General features: G+C 37.7%; 1 protein-coding gene across 17 annotated transcripts in view; it reads right to left on the minus strand.

The window, feature by feature from the left end:
* The window catches only part of MAGI2 (membrane associated guanylate kinase, WW and PDZ domain containing 2), a 697856-nt gene that overhangs the window by 276771 nt on the left and 403956 nt on the right, over nucleotides 1-17129 (minus strand). For all 17 annotated transcript variants that reach the window (XM_077783658.1, XM_077783653.1, XM_077783651.1 and 14 more), the window contains one exon: nucleotides 13503-13622. In XM_077783658.1, the coding sequence (XP_077639784.1) occupies nucleotides 13503-13622 (120 nt within the window). The remainder of the gene's footprint in view (nucleotides 1-13502; nucleotides 13623-17129) is intronic.

A 17129-nucleotide genomic window follows, 5' to 3' on the forward strand; every position in this document is an offset into this window, starting at 1 on the left:
TCCTTTTAATTTCCTTCCTTTCTCTTTCCAGCTAAATTTTGCCACTGAGCATACAATCATGCATGTCTTTATACCATCTGTCCTCTTTCATATTTTTTACAGCTGAGTCAATCAGAGTTTTAATTTAAATTTTCATTGATCAAGAGATTTTTATACTGTCTCAGACAGAGAGGTAGAGGTTTTCCAGAGATAATAACAGTTTCAGTAGCTTGCAGAAGATTTTATTTCTATTTCTTTTATTTGTGGAGTTTTTATGCTCAGCAGACTAGTATCCAAATACAGCTGGGAACAATACGACAACAAAACGTGTGCTAGGGATTACCAACACAAGTACCTGCAACCAAAATCTCTTCAGGGAAGTAAGATAGACTTTTTCTCAAAGGACTCTCAATTATGAAGTTACAACAGCCAACAGCTTTCAGTTAAGCCCAGCTCGTAAAGAAAAACTCATGTCTGACATATCCCAAGTCCCAGTTTTTGAGGAGGATACTCTTTCCCTTCTCACACTCAGTCTATCCATAGCAAATGAAGTGCTCCTCAAAGCAGTGATAGTGCAGGATCTGCTCAGGAGCTGCTTCACAGCCTCTGCTGTGAAGTCTCTAACAGGCCAGGGCAAGGGAGGAGGAAAGACTTGCACCTTCTTCTTTGTCACTGTGCCTTTCAAAGCCTTATCATAAAAGACTTAATGGGATATCTTGTGATTGCATACAACCTATCCTGCCTACTGTAGTAGAAAATGGGAAACCAACTTGCTTTGGATAAATCGTTTGGAGTTATTACTAACCGCACTGAATATAATTCTCTTTAACAGAATGTATTAAAAATGTTGACAATAATATTGTTCATGCTTTCATTCATCTATGCTTTAAGGTTTTTTAGTTGTGAATTTACTTTCCTAGTGAAGCTTTAAGTGATGAAATCATTCAGCTGCTCTCATTTTAACATGTAGTTATTCAACTAATAGAATATATTTCTTATTAAATTGAGCAAGAAAGCAGCTGTGAGCTATGCCAGTTCCAGATTTTCCCAGTGGTGGGATCTTCCAGCTCCTCAGAGTGAGCAAACACTGCACTCCTAGCTGAAAGAGACATTCAATCCCCAGTGTATTTACCTGCCTTTTAAACACTTTGCCACTTTTCATTAATTTACCAGCAGCCTTCTATTGATTACAGCACCCAGTCTCTTTCCCTTCCTCACTTATTTTCCATACCAACATTATTTTCCCACTCGCATAACTCCTTACTCAACTCAGCATTTGCTTTACCTTTTCTGTTCTTGTAAGCACCTGCTCTTATAAAATCTCTTTGTATCTCCTGCTGCTCCTGATGTGCCCTCAGGAAAAATTAGTTATAGGCACATTATGATGTCACAAACTTCAGGCAGATGAAGTTGGAAGGGACTTGCAGAGACCATTTGGTCCAACCCCACTGCTTAAGGAGGGTCACTTGGAGCAGGGTGCCCATGGCCAGGTGGCTTTTGAATGTCTCCAAAGATGGAGACTCCACAACCTCCTCGGGCAACCTGTGCCAGCACTTGGACACTTTCACAGTAAAAAGCATTTTATGATATCCAGGTGGAACATGTTTGTGCCCATGGCCTCTTCAATACCTCTATTTACCTCTTTCTCACTTCTTTCATCTCTAATGTTCCAATGTACAGCTGTGAAAGCAGTCGAGGCACTGGTCCATGGACATCCACTGCTTGGCATTTAGCTGCTTTCCCTACTGACAGCTTTAATCTATTGTCCTTCATGTTACAATATACTCATAAATTCACAAAAGACAGTGATTTCTCTACTTTTTTCTCTGCCTCTGCAGTACCTAAGCAATGGTTCCCAGTCTATGCCTGGGGCTGTCTGACACCACATAAATACAAATAGCAACAATTTTTTCATCTAAAGCTCCTAAAACCTTTTAGGGAAAAGCATTCACAGGCACAAGACATGAAGGAAGAATAATATAATTTCCCTACAATCAACCTCAATGTCTGTGGAAGATACCACAAATGTATTCACCCATGGACAGTAAAAGTATTTGATTCCCAGTCACCAATTTGGAAGTTTAGTATTCCTATCAGGCACATCATTATGCAATTCAGAAGGCCTTCAGGATTTTTTTTTTTAATTGTAGATTTTTTTCTCCCATAGTCCCGAATCATTGATAGAGTCTGTAACATAATGTGGTGATGAACTTAGATCAAAGCAAGATTTTTGTTTTAGCATTCCTCTGATCTTCAGCAGCCTTAAGGATGCTCTGAACTACATCAGATATCAACCTGCCATGGTCATGGCTATCCTGCATCCTCTCTCTTCCTGATGATGACTGAAGCAGATCAGACTTACCCTTAACTGAGTCTGGAAACACAAATCTCTGAAGAGCCACTCCTTTTGCAGACTGTAGGACCTCGCCTGCATCACTTTCAGTGCTGGTGAACTTTCCTTATGCAGGTATAGTTTTCTACTACATCAGCAGTAGATTTTAAAATTTACTCTATATTCTTGGCTATTTTTTCCTCTATGCATAAAATAAAATAACTGTAAATGTAGGTCATCACCTGTGCTTTATGTTTAATTCTCTAGGAGCATATTTGACATTGATTTCTGATTGCTTCTCCATGATACAAGGAGAACCTTCAACTGAAGTTCTATTTATGCTTTCATTTACACAAGGTAAAACATAGAGCCATTATTTTTGATAACAGTGTAAACCAAATATACAGATTTCCCTACACTTGAAAGGTTTTGCTAATTTGTTTTTAATATGTTCAGGGGTTTTTTTTTTGTTTGTTTTGTTTTTTTTTTTTTTTTTTTTTTTTGTTTGTTTTTAATCAGAAACTCCTGGCTTTGGAACACAAACACTTCTTTTAGTGCTTGTGTTTTTTTGGTCTTTTATCTTGCTTTAATTAGCTCACTTGGGAAGTAATGTAACACTATTGCACAAAAAGCTGTATCAGTAGCTGAATCCTTCTTTTCAATTAACCATACAAATCCAGGCCTTCTTCCCACACTCATACAGCATTATTTTGCATTTGGCACAACCTACTTCTCTCAAAGTCCTCCATTATTTTTAGGTCATCCTGCCAGGAAGTTTCCTGTTTTATTTTGTGCCAGCAGGCAGAAAGATGCACACTTTTTTTCACCTGTCTGGAGTCCACCATAGCAACCATGGCCAGGGTTGCATGCAGGACTGCAATGTCTTACCACACCTTGCTATTGAACCAGAGTAATCAAAGTGAGATTTAAAAAAACCCCGCAATTCCTTCCAAGGCCATAAAATGGATTTTTTTTTTGTGTGTCTTGCTGCAAAGCAATTTCTGCTGAAAGAATAGAAACACAGAAACTGCAATCCTTGCTATTATAGAGAGGCCTTACACTGATTTTATAGGACATTGTGCAAACAAGGGAAGACTCTAAGGGTAAGATTTGCTCCCAGGAAACTCCTCACTGCAGGTGTGTCAGGAAGGCAGAAGCATGAACAGGCCAACGAGAAATAGGGAAGGGTTTCCTGGATACAAAGGGCAGAGTCAGGAAGGCCAAAGAAAAGGTGGAGTTGAGATTGCTGCAGCACATGAGAGCATCAGGAGAAGTTCCTACAGCCACAGCAGCAACTAAAGGAAGACTGAGAAGAACATGGGACAGTGTGATAGGCAACCAAGAGATGGAAAGTGTAATAAAGAATAACCTATAGCAGGGAAGTGTGAAAGACTCAATACCTTCATTTCCTCAGCCTTTACTGGCAAAGTTTGATGCTCACTCCCAGGCTGCTCAGGTCTTTGCTTAGGACCAAAGCATGGCACAAACAGATATTACCATGGTACACATGTGTTGGAACTCAAAATGTCTCTCAGACATTTTTAGAGGTTCCAGGCCTTGGTCAGAAGCATTTTAGACCCTGGCAGGCTGCTGGAAACAGCTGTGATTTTGAGTTTGAGCCATGGAATGAGTTACCAACTTTGAAGGTGGAACAAGCAGTCACAAAAGGTTAGATATTATAGTAAAAGTAATTACAAAGTAGAGGGGAAATTTTTTTAGTATTGTACAGGGGGGTTTTAGCACCTGTACAGGGGGGTTTTTACTTTGTACATGGGGGTCAGAAGTTCTAAGATGGAGGAAAGTGGGCTGATTCTGTTCTTCCTCCTTTTTCTTCCTTGCCTCCATGTTCTTGGTGATGCTGGCACTTATGGATTGGTTTAGAGTAGAAAAGCACTTGGTAACATAGGTAGTAGGTATTGGGGGAAAACTGTAAACATATTACACGTAATATATCATATAAAAGACAGCAGCAGCCCTGGGCGGGGGGAGAGAAGAAGAAGACAGCAGACAGAGAGGATGTCAGGGTGTGTGTGTGCCTCTGCCTGGGCTGCTGACCAAGCAGCCACAGCCCGAGAAGAAAATCTTTTAGATAACTCACAATAAACTGCCCTGAGACCGAACAGCAAGAGCCTGAGCAGTTTTTCTTTGGAAGCACGGGTTGGAGGAGAGACTTTACCACCACACGAGACCCCAGATCAAGCCTGGGGTTCTCACACACATGGATCAAATTAGTTACTAATTAAGTCAGCTAACATGCAAAACATGTGTGAGTCCATAGTACTGGATAGAATGCACCTGAAAAAAATGCCAGGATACTAGCTTGTGGTTGTTTCGGGACCATTCTCTATCATGTTTGAAAAATTGTGATCAAGAGAGTAAAGACTAGAGAATCCACGTTTTAGTCTTCAAAACAGGAAAGAAGGATTTAGGAAATGTACTCAGAAAAAAAATAATCTTTTGATTCATAGAAAGTTGTTAATAGAAATGTATTGTGGAAGCTTCAGTATACAGCTTGAGTTTAGAATATATAATGGTTTCAATATCTTTTGAAAATTCTGAGTCTGTAAGGAACAGAAAGGTCATTTTCTCAATTTGTTTTCAGAAGAACCTTCCAAACACCTTTTGGACTGCAGTTTATGGTATTTAGCAGAATACTATTTGATACAGGAAGGTGATATGATGCTTAATATTGAGGAATATCATAAATATGAATATGGAGTCTCCAAGAGGATATAAAATCTAGAGCAGCTTCACAAAAACATAACAGCATGAGAAATACATGTAAATTGGATATAACAAATATTGTGTCTTTCCAGTAATGCACTGAAAAATGGAGATCTCTGTAACTGAGCAATATAGGTAAAAATTTCCACAGAGTACATCATAATGATTTGCAATTTGAATGTTAAATTCTTTCACATATTTTGTAATACCTACAGGTATATGTGGTTTATCAGTGTGACAGCCTGGTAAGTCAGGCTGTACAGTTTGATGGGGGTTTTTTAACCCTGTTTGCATTTAAACTAAAGCTACACAATACGTACTGCAGGCAAAATTCACTTAGAAATGTAACTCAAATACAAACATGAACTGATTGTGACCTGTTTTATAAAAAAACCCACAATCAAAACATAATATGTCACACAGACAGCACTAATATATACTATGCTGAAGCATACAATACTATATTACAGCCTTTAATTAATCCTTCTACTAGTGCAGGAATATTTCTACTAATAACTACTTTTAAAATTTCTAAGAGATTAAACTGGTATCTACCCCTCTGGAGGTTATTTTAGCTTTTAAATCACATTAGTATAAGTATTTTTTCCCCCATTATTAAACTGAAATGTTAATCTTTTCCAGCTTCATCACATTAGCCCTGGTAACTTATTTGCCCAACTTTGAATTATCTTTTTTTCATCCACTGGGTTCACACATTTTAAATTCTCTGAGCTTCTCAATCATTACTCAACAAAGCCCTATCTGATGAGTTCTCTAAATTTATTCCCTACAGCTCTCTGGCAATTTACATTACTTTTGCCTGGACACTTCAGTTTGTTAATACTTTTCTGGTCATAACTGTATGGAATTCTAAAGATTAGGGCTGAGGTCTTGGGCCGAGCTGATACTTGGTCAACCCAGCTTGAGAAAAGGCACGAAGGCAAAATTTCTTTCTCGATTTCCCTGCAACCGAGATCCTCTTGGTGCTTATCTAGATTTGTTTGATACAAAGTAAAGTATATTGACAGTTGTTTCAGTGAGCCTGTTCGAGCAGACCAGGTTTCTGGAGCACTCAGACCCCTGTAATTTGTGTTCTTGTTGTACCTGGTCATGCTCTACCTCCCGGGAACACACATGAGTAAAGAAGACTGTTGTCTGCTTGCTGAACATACATCCTTGTGTTTTTCTTGGGAAAATTACCAGCCGATAACATTTGAAGCAACTCTGAGCTAAGTTTCTGCTTGTAGAAGTCACAGAATCTGAACAAATCCCAAATCAGATGAAGTGAGCATCCATGCAGCCTCTGTTGAGCTACACAGCCCCAGCCAGCAGAATTATGAGTTTTACCAAGGCACAGGTGACAGTGGCTTAGTCTGGTACCTTGTGCCTGATGCATGATTTGAAGGAGTGCTGGACACTGACCCAGAGGAGCACCTGCCAGCACCCTGGTATAGCCAGAAAGTGCTCTGGCCTCTAGAACCCTCTGCCTTGGCAGCACAGCTGTCTGACAGGCCAGGCAGGGAGCTCAGTTGGGATGCTGACTGCACCCCAGCTCCAGTACATCCCACTCAGCCTTCTGAACTCACTCACAGATCAAGTGTGTCCATGGCTATCTGCTGGGCAGATGAGCTGACAGATGCTCCTGGAGACAGAGATAATTCCAATGACTGTTGGTTTTCTTTCAGTTAAACCCTTTTAGAAGCTGTGGGGAAGCCAGTGATTTCTTGGATTCCTCTGGAAGTACACAGGAGGAAGGAGCTGTCAAATCTTTGGATGAGGATGCTGCCTGTTTAAAGGCTGAATGGCCCCAATCTCTGAATTTCATGCAAAAAAACCACAGTCCTTCAGCTTCTATTTCCTGGATGCCTGTGGGAATGGGCTTCACCTATACTGACACAGGCAGTCCCCAGGTGACATTTTTTAATGCTACATTATGATGTACAACCTGATGTTATATTTTCTTATTGGTTGCATTCTCGCAGTAGATCAAAACTGAACATATCTTAAACTTTAATGAAATAATAATATTTGTCTATTGACATGATCTGCAGGTTCAGGGATCTGTAAGCTTCCCAGCAGTGGCACCAGTGCTGTGGAGGATGATGACCTGCCTTGGCCCCACACAGGGCAGGACCTTCTAACCATAAACCTTGTTGCTAACCAGACAACAGCAATATGAATTATCAAAATAATGAGCATTTACACAACCTCAGAACAGGCACAAAGTATACATTCTGCAACACTACTCCCATCTTTAAGAGTTTATAAAGGCACTGTAGAAATTTTGAAAGTTGCCCTTTTTTTCATACAGAACGGAAATAATATGTATTCAATTTTGATTCCTTTCTTATCACCTTCCTGAGAAAATGACAAAATAATTAAATAAAATTAAAAAAAAAGATAAATAAATGTAATGTTTTATGGCTTAAAATGAATTTTAAAATATACATGTTGATATATTCACTGACATTACATTTTGGAGCTTCTGACAATTTACATTCTTTGCATTTCATATTTATTGATGAAATCTAACTCCTGCCTCTGGACTAAAAGTAAAAGAGGAAACACAACAAAGTCCATAAAATATTACTAATAAAGATCAGGTGCAAGAACCCAATCAGATTAAGAAGTCACTGATCAAGAAGTCCAAGATTTCTTCTCCTATTTGCTGACCTAAAAGTTGAAATATCCACAGTTATTTGTTCTCTGAATGTGGGGGTGAAATGCTGAATTCATATAAATATGAGATCTAGCTCTTTAAGAGGCACTTTCAACAGGAATATGATTTTTACTATCAAGTATCTCTTCTCATTCTTCTGCAACCTTGAAAACACATTCTGCTCTTAAAAGACATGGCTTTTGAAGGACTACTATTTTTATCTCTATGAATCTATCCTCATTAATATTTTGTTTTTCATTTAAAATCAGAATATTTCATTAACAACTGTGCTTAGGTCTTAGGAGGGTAGCATTTTATTATATTTATGTTGATTAATTCTCTTTTGTATCCATCTGCTGTGGAGGGTTCAGGATGTCCTGTACACAAGGGAACACTGCACACAGTAAGTGGGTGGAATTTTGAATACCTTACAATTTTTACAAAGAAGAATGAAATCAAAACTACTGGAATCAAACACCAGCACTTTATAAAATCATTATCCCCCCCAATACAGTAATTAAAATCTCCATTGCTTACATGGAACAGTCCTTAGCTCATTTTTTAAATTTACAGATATTAAAATGAAATGTTAATTGAAAATGCATTAGCTGAACAGAAGGGTTTTGATCATTTAGGCTAAATCTGGCTTGAGAGAAGAAATGAAAGCCTATGTAAAACTTAATGTCTTAAGGAGACAGTCTGGGGACTGTCTCCAGGTGAATGGAATCAGAGCACCTCCCAGTGTTGCTTAAGTGACAGCTGTTGGAAGAGGAACAGGCAAGACATTGGCTGTGACCCACATTCTCTTCCCCAGTGGAGCTCATTCTAATGCTGACCCCTTAAACCTGTGCCTACAACAACTGGAAGTTTTCTCCTTGAATAATCAGGCAATGCAAAACACTAAGGTTTCACCTGTGGGATGTATTCACCCTGTTTTTTTTTAAGATTTAATAATTACAGATTTCTGGATTGTTAGGCAAATCCCAGCTAACTCACCCTTCTGCCAAAAATATTAGTCCATTAGTGAAAAAAACAGAGGTGAAATTCTGTTTTCATTTAAGCCAGCTGAAAATTTAGCATGGAATTCAGTGGGGCAAAAGAAAGTCCATGATCGTGTAAGTGGTTAAATAAATTCAGTGGTCTTGGAATTTTCACTAGTGAATGAATTTGAGACAATTCCAAGCAATCAAACAAATAATAAAAGTGAATTTTTGACAAAATTAATGGCACAATAACTAAAATCATTATTTTCATGGAATAAATTAAAGATTATATATCAAAAGCAAATAAGATGTCTTTTACAAAACAACAATTATGGAGATTTTCTGAGCAAAACAAAAATTTGATAGAAAAAAAGAGTTCTACTTAGTGCATTATTGGTAAGTATACTGGTCAAATTAGTTTATGTTCTTATTTTTGCCACATCTAATGGTTATAAACAGGGTTTTTCAGGTTTTCATTTGTTACAGAGCCCCACATTGCTAAAATACCTATTGTTTTAATGCATTTGAAATACATTTCTCTCCTTATGGATTGCAAACAAGCATGTTTCTTTTCCTTACAGTATTTATACAATGAACATCTCTTATTTCTGGTACTGCCACTACATATGTCACTTTTAAGAGGCAATTCTACCCATAGCATACATTGCAATTAAACTCTTACATTTTTAGCACTTCATAATGATGTCTTACTATAACATTCAATCATGTGCCTTAACATATCTGGGTTTTGGAAATATTGAAGCTGTTAACAGTCCTGTTAATGAGTGTTTACATTCTTAAGCAAAATACATTTCAAATACATTTTAATTCTACTGCTATGCTGCACTGGCTAAGAATTTTGCTGATCTAATAAGGAGATGGGAGCAACATTTGATACCAGTGACTCAGAAAGTCTCCATGTAAGTTTTGACATATTGGAAGAATGACAGTGTGCTGGGCCAAACCTCCTACCAGAGAATTAGTAAAAGCCTGAACACACACGCAGACACACAGTTTGTCTGCTCATCACAGATTTTGCCATTCTGCATATTATAGATTGACACACTGGGTCAATTCAAGGACCACCTTTGATCTTCATGCCAGAAATAAGGAAAGCAATGTGGGTTATTTTGCTGAAGCATGTCTTCCTGTGTTACATGACCCCACATGGCAGTGGCTTTCATTCTGCACAGGAACACCTCCTCCTCTGGTTACAGAACCACAGTTATGTCACCTAAATATGTGTGTAAGATAATGTAGTTATCATTTTGAGTCAATTCAGAATTTCTTTAATCAGCACAATAAATTGAAATTCTACAAAAAAAGCAAACAAAGTGAAACCTTTAGGTTTTGGTTGTGTTATTATACAAAGACCTTGAAATAAATGCTTGATGTGCTTCAGGCAAACAGCCCCTGCCTGAAATAGCAAGGTGTTGGTTTATAATAATTTTTTAATTTTAGATAAATGTGCATAATAAAATTTGTAATTTCATTACAAATTCAAAACTCAATAACAATGTCACTGAAGTTAACGTGACTTTGACTGTTAATCTGAGTAAGAATGGAACTGCCTCTTGTATTCTTTCTCTTGTTCTGCATTGAATAATATTACCTAGATTGACAGGGAATTTAGCCACAGGTAAGCTGCAAAACATAGCAACTGTTTATGTAACATTATGTATGCTTAAAAAAATTAATATCTATAAAGATAGCTTTCTTATCAGCAGCTGCTCAAAAAGACATAAGTAGAAAAGATCAAAATAATAACACACTTAGTCCTACTGAAAAGTTTGCAAAACTGGTAAAAAACTGATTTCATATTTGCAAAACTTGTAAAAATAGAGTTTTGTAGAGTTTTTATCCTGAGCATAGTATTGCTTTTCTACAGCACTTTGGAATACTACAGTCATTTACAGTAGTCACAAAAGTGGTAGACAGTGAAAGATGTATCCAAAGTCCAAAGCAGTAAGGAGGTCACTGAGTATATCCTATTTTTAATTCTAAAGAATTTATAACTTAAAAATCTATTTTAAAACCAAAAAAAAAAAAAAAAAAAAGGGTGCTTCAAAGAAAACAAAGAAAAAAATAAAAATAGCTATACAACTCTACCTTTCTAAGAATATATGTTGCTTTCACTTTTAGATTTTATCCTGTTCAACTTGGAATCACAACTCTTACTGCAACAGAACAAAACTTTTCTGATCGTTTTACTAGTTTTGTCATTACTACAAGAAAATATCTCCCTCCCAACAATACCAGATACTATAATGAACAATACAAACACTCAGTGTCAGGTAAGTCTGCACTTGACCTCCTTCTCCTCTGGCTTACCTGGATGTTCCTGATTCTCTTTGGAATTCACACAGTAGAATGTAAATTGAATGAAACAAACCTTCTAGTCAAAAAGTGATGAAAAACCAACACAGGTATACAGTCCGAATTTTTATCTCAACTGAATGAGAAATCCCTTTTTTAACCATTTTTCTGGTAGAGATGAACTGGTTCATAGTGGTTGTGGTTAGATAATCAGCATAGACTGACTCAGCTACTCTACACAGAAACTTAGCTAAACATAGAATGATTTTCTTAAAATAAAAAAAAAACCCTCAAACCAGTCTATTAATACTGAGAACAATTAAAAAAAGGCTGATTTGTTTCATAAATCTAATAAACAATAAGGAGAGAAAAATTCATCTCCCATGGTAAGTATGCTCAAATAAGTTGCTTGATCTATCCAAGAATTCAAAAATCATCTCCTGATGAGGGAAATTGAAAATTACTTTGCTCTGGTTGGTATAATTTTTATCAGTAAACTTAATCACTGAAGTTCTAATGTGCTCAGGAAATCTTGTGACCACATGATTAGTAAAATTCTTCCCCAGAGACATCGTTACAGTCAAGAACTAACCAGAAAACTGGAGGTGTAAATTTGTATGATCATATCCAAAAGACTTTGCATGGGAATAAGAGAAATAGAATCTGTAAAATAGCTATATTTTCTCATGTGTTATCTATTTTTTGCCACAAGGCATAGGCAGATAATATATTATCTGTTCTTTGTCAGAATGTGCATCTGGTGATCAGAAAACCTAGGAATCAAAGACAGGATTTAGGCAGAATTGGTCTGTTTACTTTAGTTAGCTGTATGTTTAGTTGCTGATTTCTTGGCTTCAGTGAACTTGTCACCTGTGATAAGCAAATGACATGACAGATGTTGGACAGTCATGACTTTGGACCTCTCTTCAGCTGGGTCCTCATCTGGTTTGAGGAGTTATGCAGACTTCCTCAACCAATATTTCACCTTGCTGTCCACTCAGCTCTGGTAGATGGTATTAAAAGACACATCTCAGTATCCCTTGAGGGACAGAAGAGCACTGTGAATTAATTTAACATAGCAGTTCAATCTCTACAAACTTGCAGAAAACTAATGAAATTACATGGTCAAGCAATGACAGACTTGTGCTCCATTTAAGCTTCTCTAATGTTACTTTCAAACACCTAAGGTAACAAAAAGACACTTCAAGAAAGGCTTGCTATTAAATTAACCTGTGATAAAAGTAAAATTGTGGTGTTTTATTAATGTTTAGGTAACTTGTACCGTAACATGTCAGACAGTGGTGAAAAAAGTAGAAACCTGAAAGATGACATACTTTCCTTTATTTGACCTTCTTTAATGGAAATCTTTGTTACAACTTCGGTATTGATATAACTCTTAATGAAAATTTATTTACTGGACAATGGGTACTTTGTGCTGATTAGGTGGGAAAAAATTACCCTCTTTGCTGTTATTTATAACACAGCTAATGATTTTTTTTTGGGTGAATGGCTTCTTATTTATCTTCTGATGCTTTTCTTGGCAGGGACGAAGAAAGGACAAAAAGGTCTTTATTGCTTTTTGTGCTACAAGGGGAAAATATGGGACTGATTTCCATTAAATACCTGTACTCTACTTGCCCAGGTATTCCCATTTATATGGATCATATTTTTCCTATAAACTATGTTCCCTCTGAATACTGCAGTAAAAAACCCACTATCCATTACCCAGTTACTTTAAATACTAGTATATTTGCAAGAAACATCTGGTTTAAAATACTGTATCATTAGTCTGGTTTTATTAAAATACCCTGCAATGTAACTTTCCACCTCTTTACAACAGTTTCACTTTCAGGACAGCTGTGTTTTGGCAAAGGTTTAAAATCAGAGGAATCATTGGTTCTCCTGGGAAGCAGAGCCATGCAGTAAGCTGCTGGCTCTCTGCCCCATAGGCAGGCATTTCTAATACAGCCATTAGGACAGCCCCTATCCCTCTGCCACATTACAAAATTAATGAGTTTTTTCAATAACTTTACAAAGCCCATAAGACATGACATGGCAAATTCTTCCTCTGTTACTTAAGTAGTGAGGTTTCAACTTCTGATACAGATGGATGATTGCAGGATCCCACATGCAAAGGAAAAGTGTCAGCCTTACACTTGATTTCTGATGTAGAATGTGTTTGTCCTATGTTAGAAAAGCAGCTGTTTGCTGAAATTCTGTGGAAATGTCCTTGAGTATTTGGTGTAAAGGACTGGTCTTTCTGTCCTGTAAATGTATTGTAGTACTGTGTTTCTCTTAACCACTATAATGTACTAAAATTACAATGAACTCATCTGCATTTAGCTTTTACATATGAAAATATTTCCATAATGGCCATATGGCTCTTCAGAAATTTCTGGTAACAGTAGCAATGACATATTTGTAACAGGATATATCAGAGCAATTCAATCAAATAGGAAAATAGTACAATGGAAACATGATACAAATTTAGCAGTAAAAGTGTGCTTACCTTCATATGTTCCACTTTCTAGGAGAGCACCACTTTTCTCCAATTCCATAAAATCTTCAACAGTGATGAAAATATAGTCCACACCAGGGACTTCCCCCTCCTTATGTGGCCTTGTGGTGCCTATTAATAAGACGAAAGACACACTGTCAAGCATGTGGCCTAAATGCAGAATGATCTTTTTGAAAGCTTTGGAAAAGTCACAGAGTAAACCACTTACACATCTTACAAGGCACATCTTCCTTGTGAAGATGCCTTTCACAGCAACCTAGCTCTATTTGCTGAAGCTGACAGAGGTATATGAGATGTATGCTTATGATCATGCCAGATATTATTTGGATCCATATTTATTCTCACACATGAAAAACTATCATACTGTTCTTTTTACGCTACTAGAAAGACCCTTAGTGACATCAGGAATTCAGAGGTAACACCAAACAAAGTATTTTCTACAATTAATCTGCTTTGTGATACTTTAATCATTTATTAAGAACACAAAAAACTAGTTCTGTAAGTACATCTGTAAGGGTTATATTCACATTGCTTGTTTCAGTGCCATAAGTGGACTTGACAAATGGTTAGGCTTTAGGGCCTGTGGGATTAAAATCACCTGCTAACCGTGCTGTCAAACTGCACAGGTGTTTATATTTAGTTATTGCCTCTATTGTCATCTCTGGATGACAGAACTCTGTAAAAGCTGACAGATAATATTACACACAGCCTGACAAGAGACTTAGCTTAGCTAGCAGAAGTTGGGATGTTAGCAGGGAAGAATCTGAAACTAACCTGATTTCCTAATGGTCCAGTTTATTGTGGTCAGGCTATCCCTGATTTGAAACCACCAATTAGGTCTCAAAATTCCATTTGGAAATTGATGTATCTTTGGTTCTCCTCAGTCTCAGAGTGTTTGAAACATCTTAATCAATTCTTTATCAATACTGCACTGATTATATCACATTTAAAGACTGTTGACACTGGGAAGTGGCTAGAAACCTGTCCAACCTCCTTTCTGTTACTTGAAGACACAGAGACATACAAGTGTTAGGTTTGCTCAATTGCCTGTCATAGAGACCTTTTTCTCCTCAGACACACCCTGAAGTCCATAGCAAAGACAGAATGAGACTGTTGAGACAGTATTTCAGTACTTAACATGAGGAATATATTTTGATAAATCTATAAGAGCCTTCCCTAATTTTCTCTGATTCCAATTCCCTTCTCATCTCAACATTTACAACTAAAACTGGCTGTGAATTTCTGGGAATTCTCATACTATTATCTAGAGTACTCTGTCCATCTGGAGTACTGTGTGCAGCTCTGGGCTCCTCAGTACAAGGGAGGTGTGGAGCCCTTGAAGTGGACACAGTGGAGGGTGTCAAGCATGGTTGGGGGACTTGAGAATCTCTCTGATGAGTAAAGGCTGAGGGAGTTGGGCCTGTTCAGCCTTGAGAGAAGATGGCTGAGAGGGGTCCTCATCAATGTGTATAATTATCTAAAGAGGGGATGCCGAAAGGACAAAGCCAGGCTCTGCTCAGTGGTGCCAGCCACCAGGACATGAGGCAGTGTCTGATGCAGAGGAAGTTCCATCTGAATATTTGGAAGAACTTAACTCTGCAGTGGCCAAGAAATGGAATAGGTTGCCCAGAGAGGGAGGGGAGGCTCCCTCCTGGGAGATATTTCAGAACCATTTGGATGCAATCCTGGGCCATGTGCTCTGGGACGACCCTGCTAGAGCAGGGAGGTTGGAACACATGCCTGACTGTGGTCCCTTCCAAGCTGACCCACTCTTTGATTTTGTGATTACTCTTGTGTTTTGGAGATGGTATTGTTAAAGCCATCAGACACTTGGATTGTCCATAAGTATGCCAAATTTATTTCCCATTAATTATCTGATGTCTGGGGATGCAGCAGTACCCCCAAAGACCTCCAGCCCTTTGTGAAAACTATGCTGGAGCACAGGGATTCTGGTGTGCCCCTGAGCTCCAGGGAGCTCTGCTAACAGCACAGACATCAGATGTTTGTTCTGCATGCTCTCTCCTGAGAAACTTTTCACTATCAAAGAACTGACAGAAACTGTATCTTCCTCATAAAACACTCTGGCAAATCAAGGCTATTCCCAAACATAGAACAGGGAGGAAGTTCATATATTAGATGAATATCTCTAGCTTGCTTGTGTCTTCAATTTTTTTTTTTATGTAGACAAGCTTGGATTACTACTTTATCAATCAAGCAAAAATATGAGTTACATAAAATGTTAGCCCTACTTTGAGTGAAAATTTGGACCAGATGATATAAAGAGCTCCCTCACAATTGAAATTTTTAATGATTTTATGCTATTTAGTGTTAATACACCCTGGTTTGTTTTAAACACCTGGATATTCAGCAGCGATTCATGATGGATGATGGCAAAGTCTCACAGGAGGTCCAACAACCTGTGTTTCTCTACTTTGGTCTCAGTCTTTGTTCAACTCATGTAGAAAACTGTAATGGACTAAATTTCATATTCTGAATCCCCCTCTTAAGTTGTAAGGTTAAGACCTAATCTTTCTGCCCTTATATTAGTTAGTCATGTTTTTTCAGATATAGTACAGATATTATACTACCTTTTACATATCTTGCATTAATTAACTATTAACTAAATATTCTCTCTAATCTACTTAGACAACAGTTGGAGATAACACTGTGTCTTGGTTTAGGGTTTTCTGATAACAAATTCTGCACTTCTCTCCCCCTTTGCTCTTGTAACTACTCTTAAAGTTGCAGAACTTAACATCTAGCATAAACAGAACAGACGAATGGGGATACAAACATCATAAAGTCACCCCAGGGCATACTGTCACTTGGATGGTTCCATTCTCTCTTACTAGACATCTAGCCACTTCCAAGAGCCCTGCACTGCACTGTGTGCTGAGGACTGCAGACCTAGAAAAGTAATCACGTCCCACAAAAAAATGGAGAAAGGAGCAAACCATCATCAATAGCTGCTTGAATTCAGGGTGACTCTACCCATGATACAGCAGCTTCCATCCTCAGCAGAACTTTATTGCTTATGGTAAAATCTTGCTGAGTCCCATTTGCCTCCTGCATCTGTTCTCATTGCCTCAGGCTGAAGGACCTGAGCTCTTGGAAATGGTTAAAGCAACTCCCTAGTTGATGAAATAATCAGTGGTTATTGCCTCTTTTACTCTTTCACCCTGGAGGAACTGAGTTGTTGCTAATAATACTTCTGCCATCCTTTATTGTTTTCTGTAAGCACCACGGACTTAGTAATGTGCATATTTACGAGTTGGACATAGTTGCTGGAGCATCTTAAACTCCTATCAAGGTCTGAACATGAGATCTATATATAGGAATCTTACAGACCACAAGCAAATTCTTTCCTTGCCTTTAACCTAGATCTACACTTCTTAATAGATTTTGTCTTAACTGCATTCATATAGACAGATAAGCCAGCCTAAAAGTCACGGAGATTCAAGACTTAAAACAAAGGACTAATTCCAAGCCTCAAATTCCTACAGAAACACATCTTTTGTTATGCAGCACCAAGGCTTAATAGGACACAGTTGCTACTACTTATAATATTTAGCCCTTTATTAATGCAAAATGGAAAAAAGAACTCAGTTACAATTTTGT

The sequence above is a fragment of the Lonchura striata genome, chromosome 5, assembly GCF_046129695.1.
Source record: "Lonchura striata isolate bLonStr1 chromosome 5, bLonStr1.mat, whole genome shotgun sequence".
Taxonomy (NCBI): domain Eukaryota; kingdom Metazoa; phylum Chordata; class Aves; order Passeriformes; family Estrildidae; genus Lonchura; species Lonchura striata.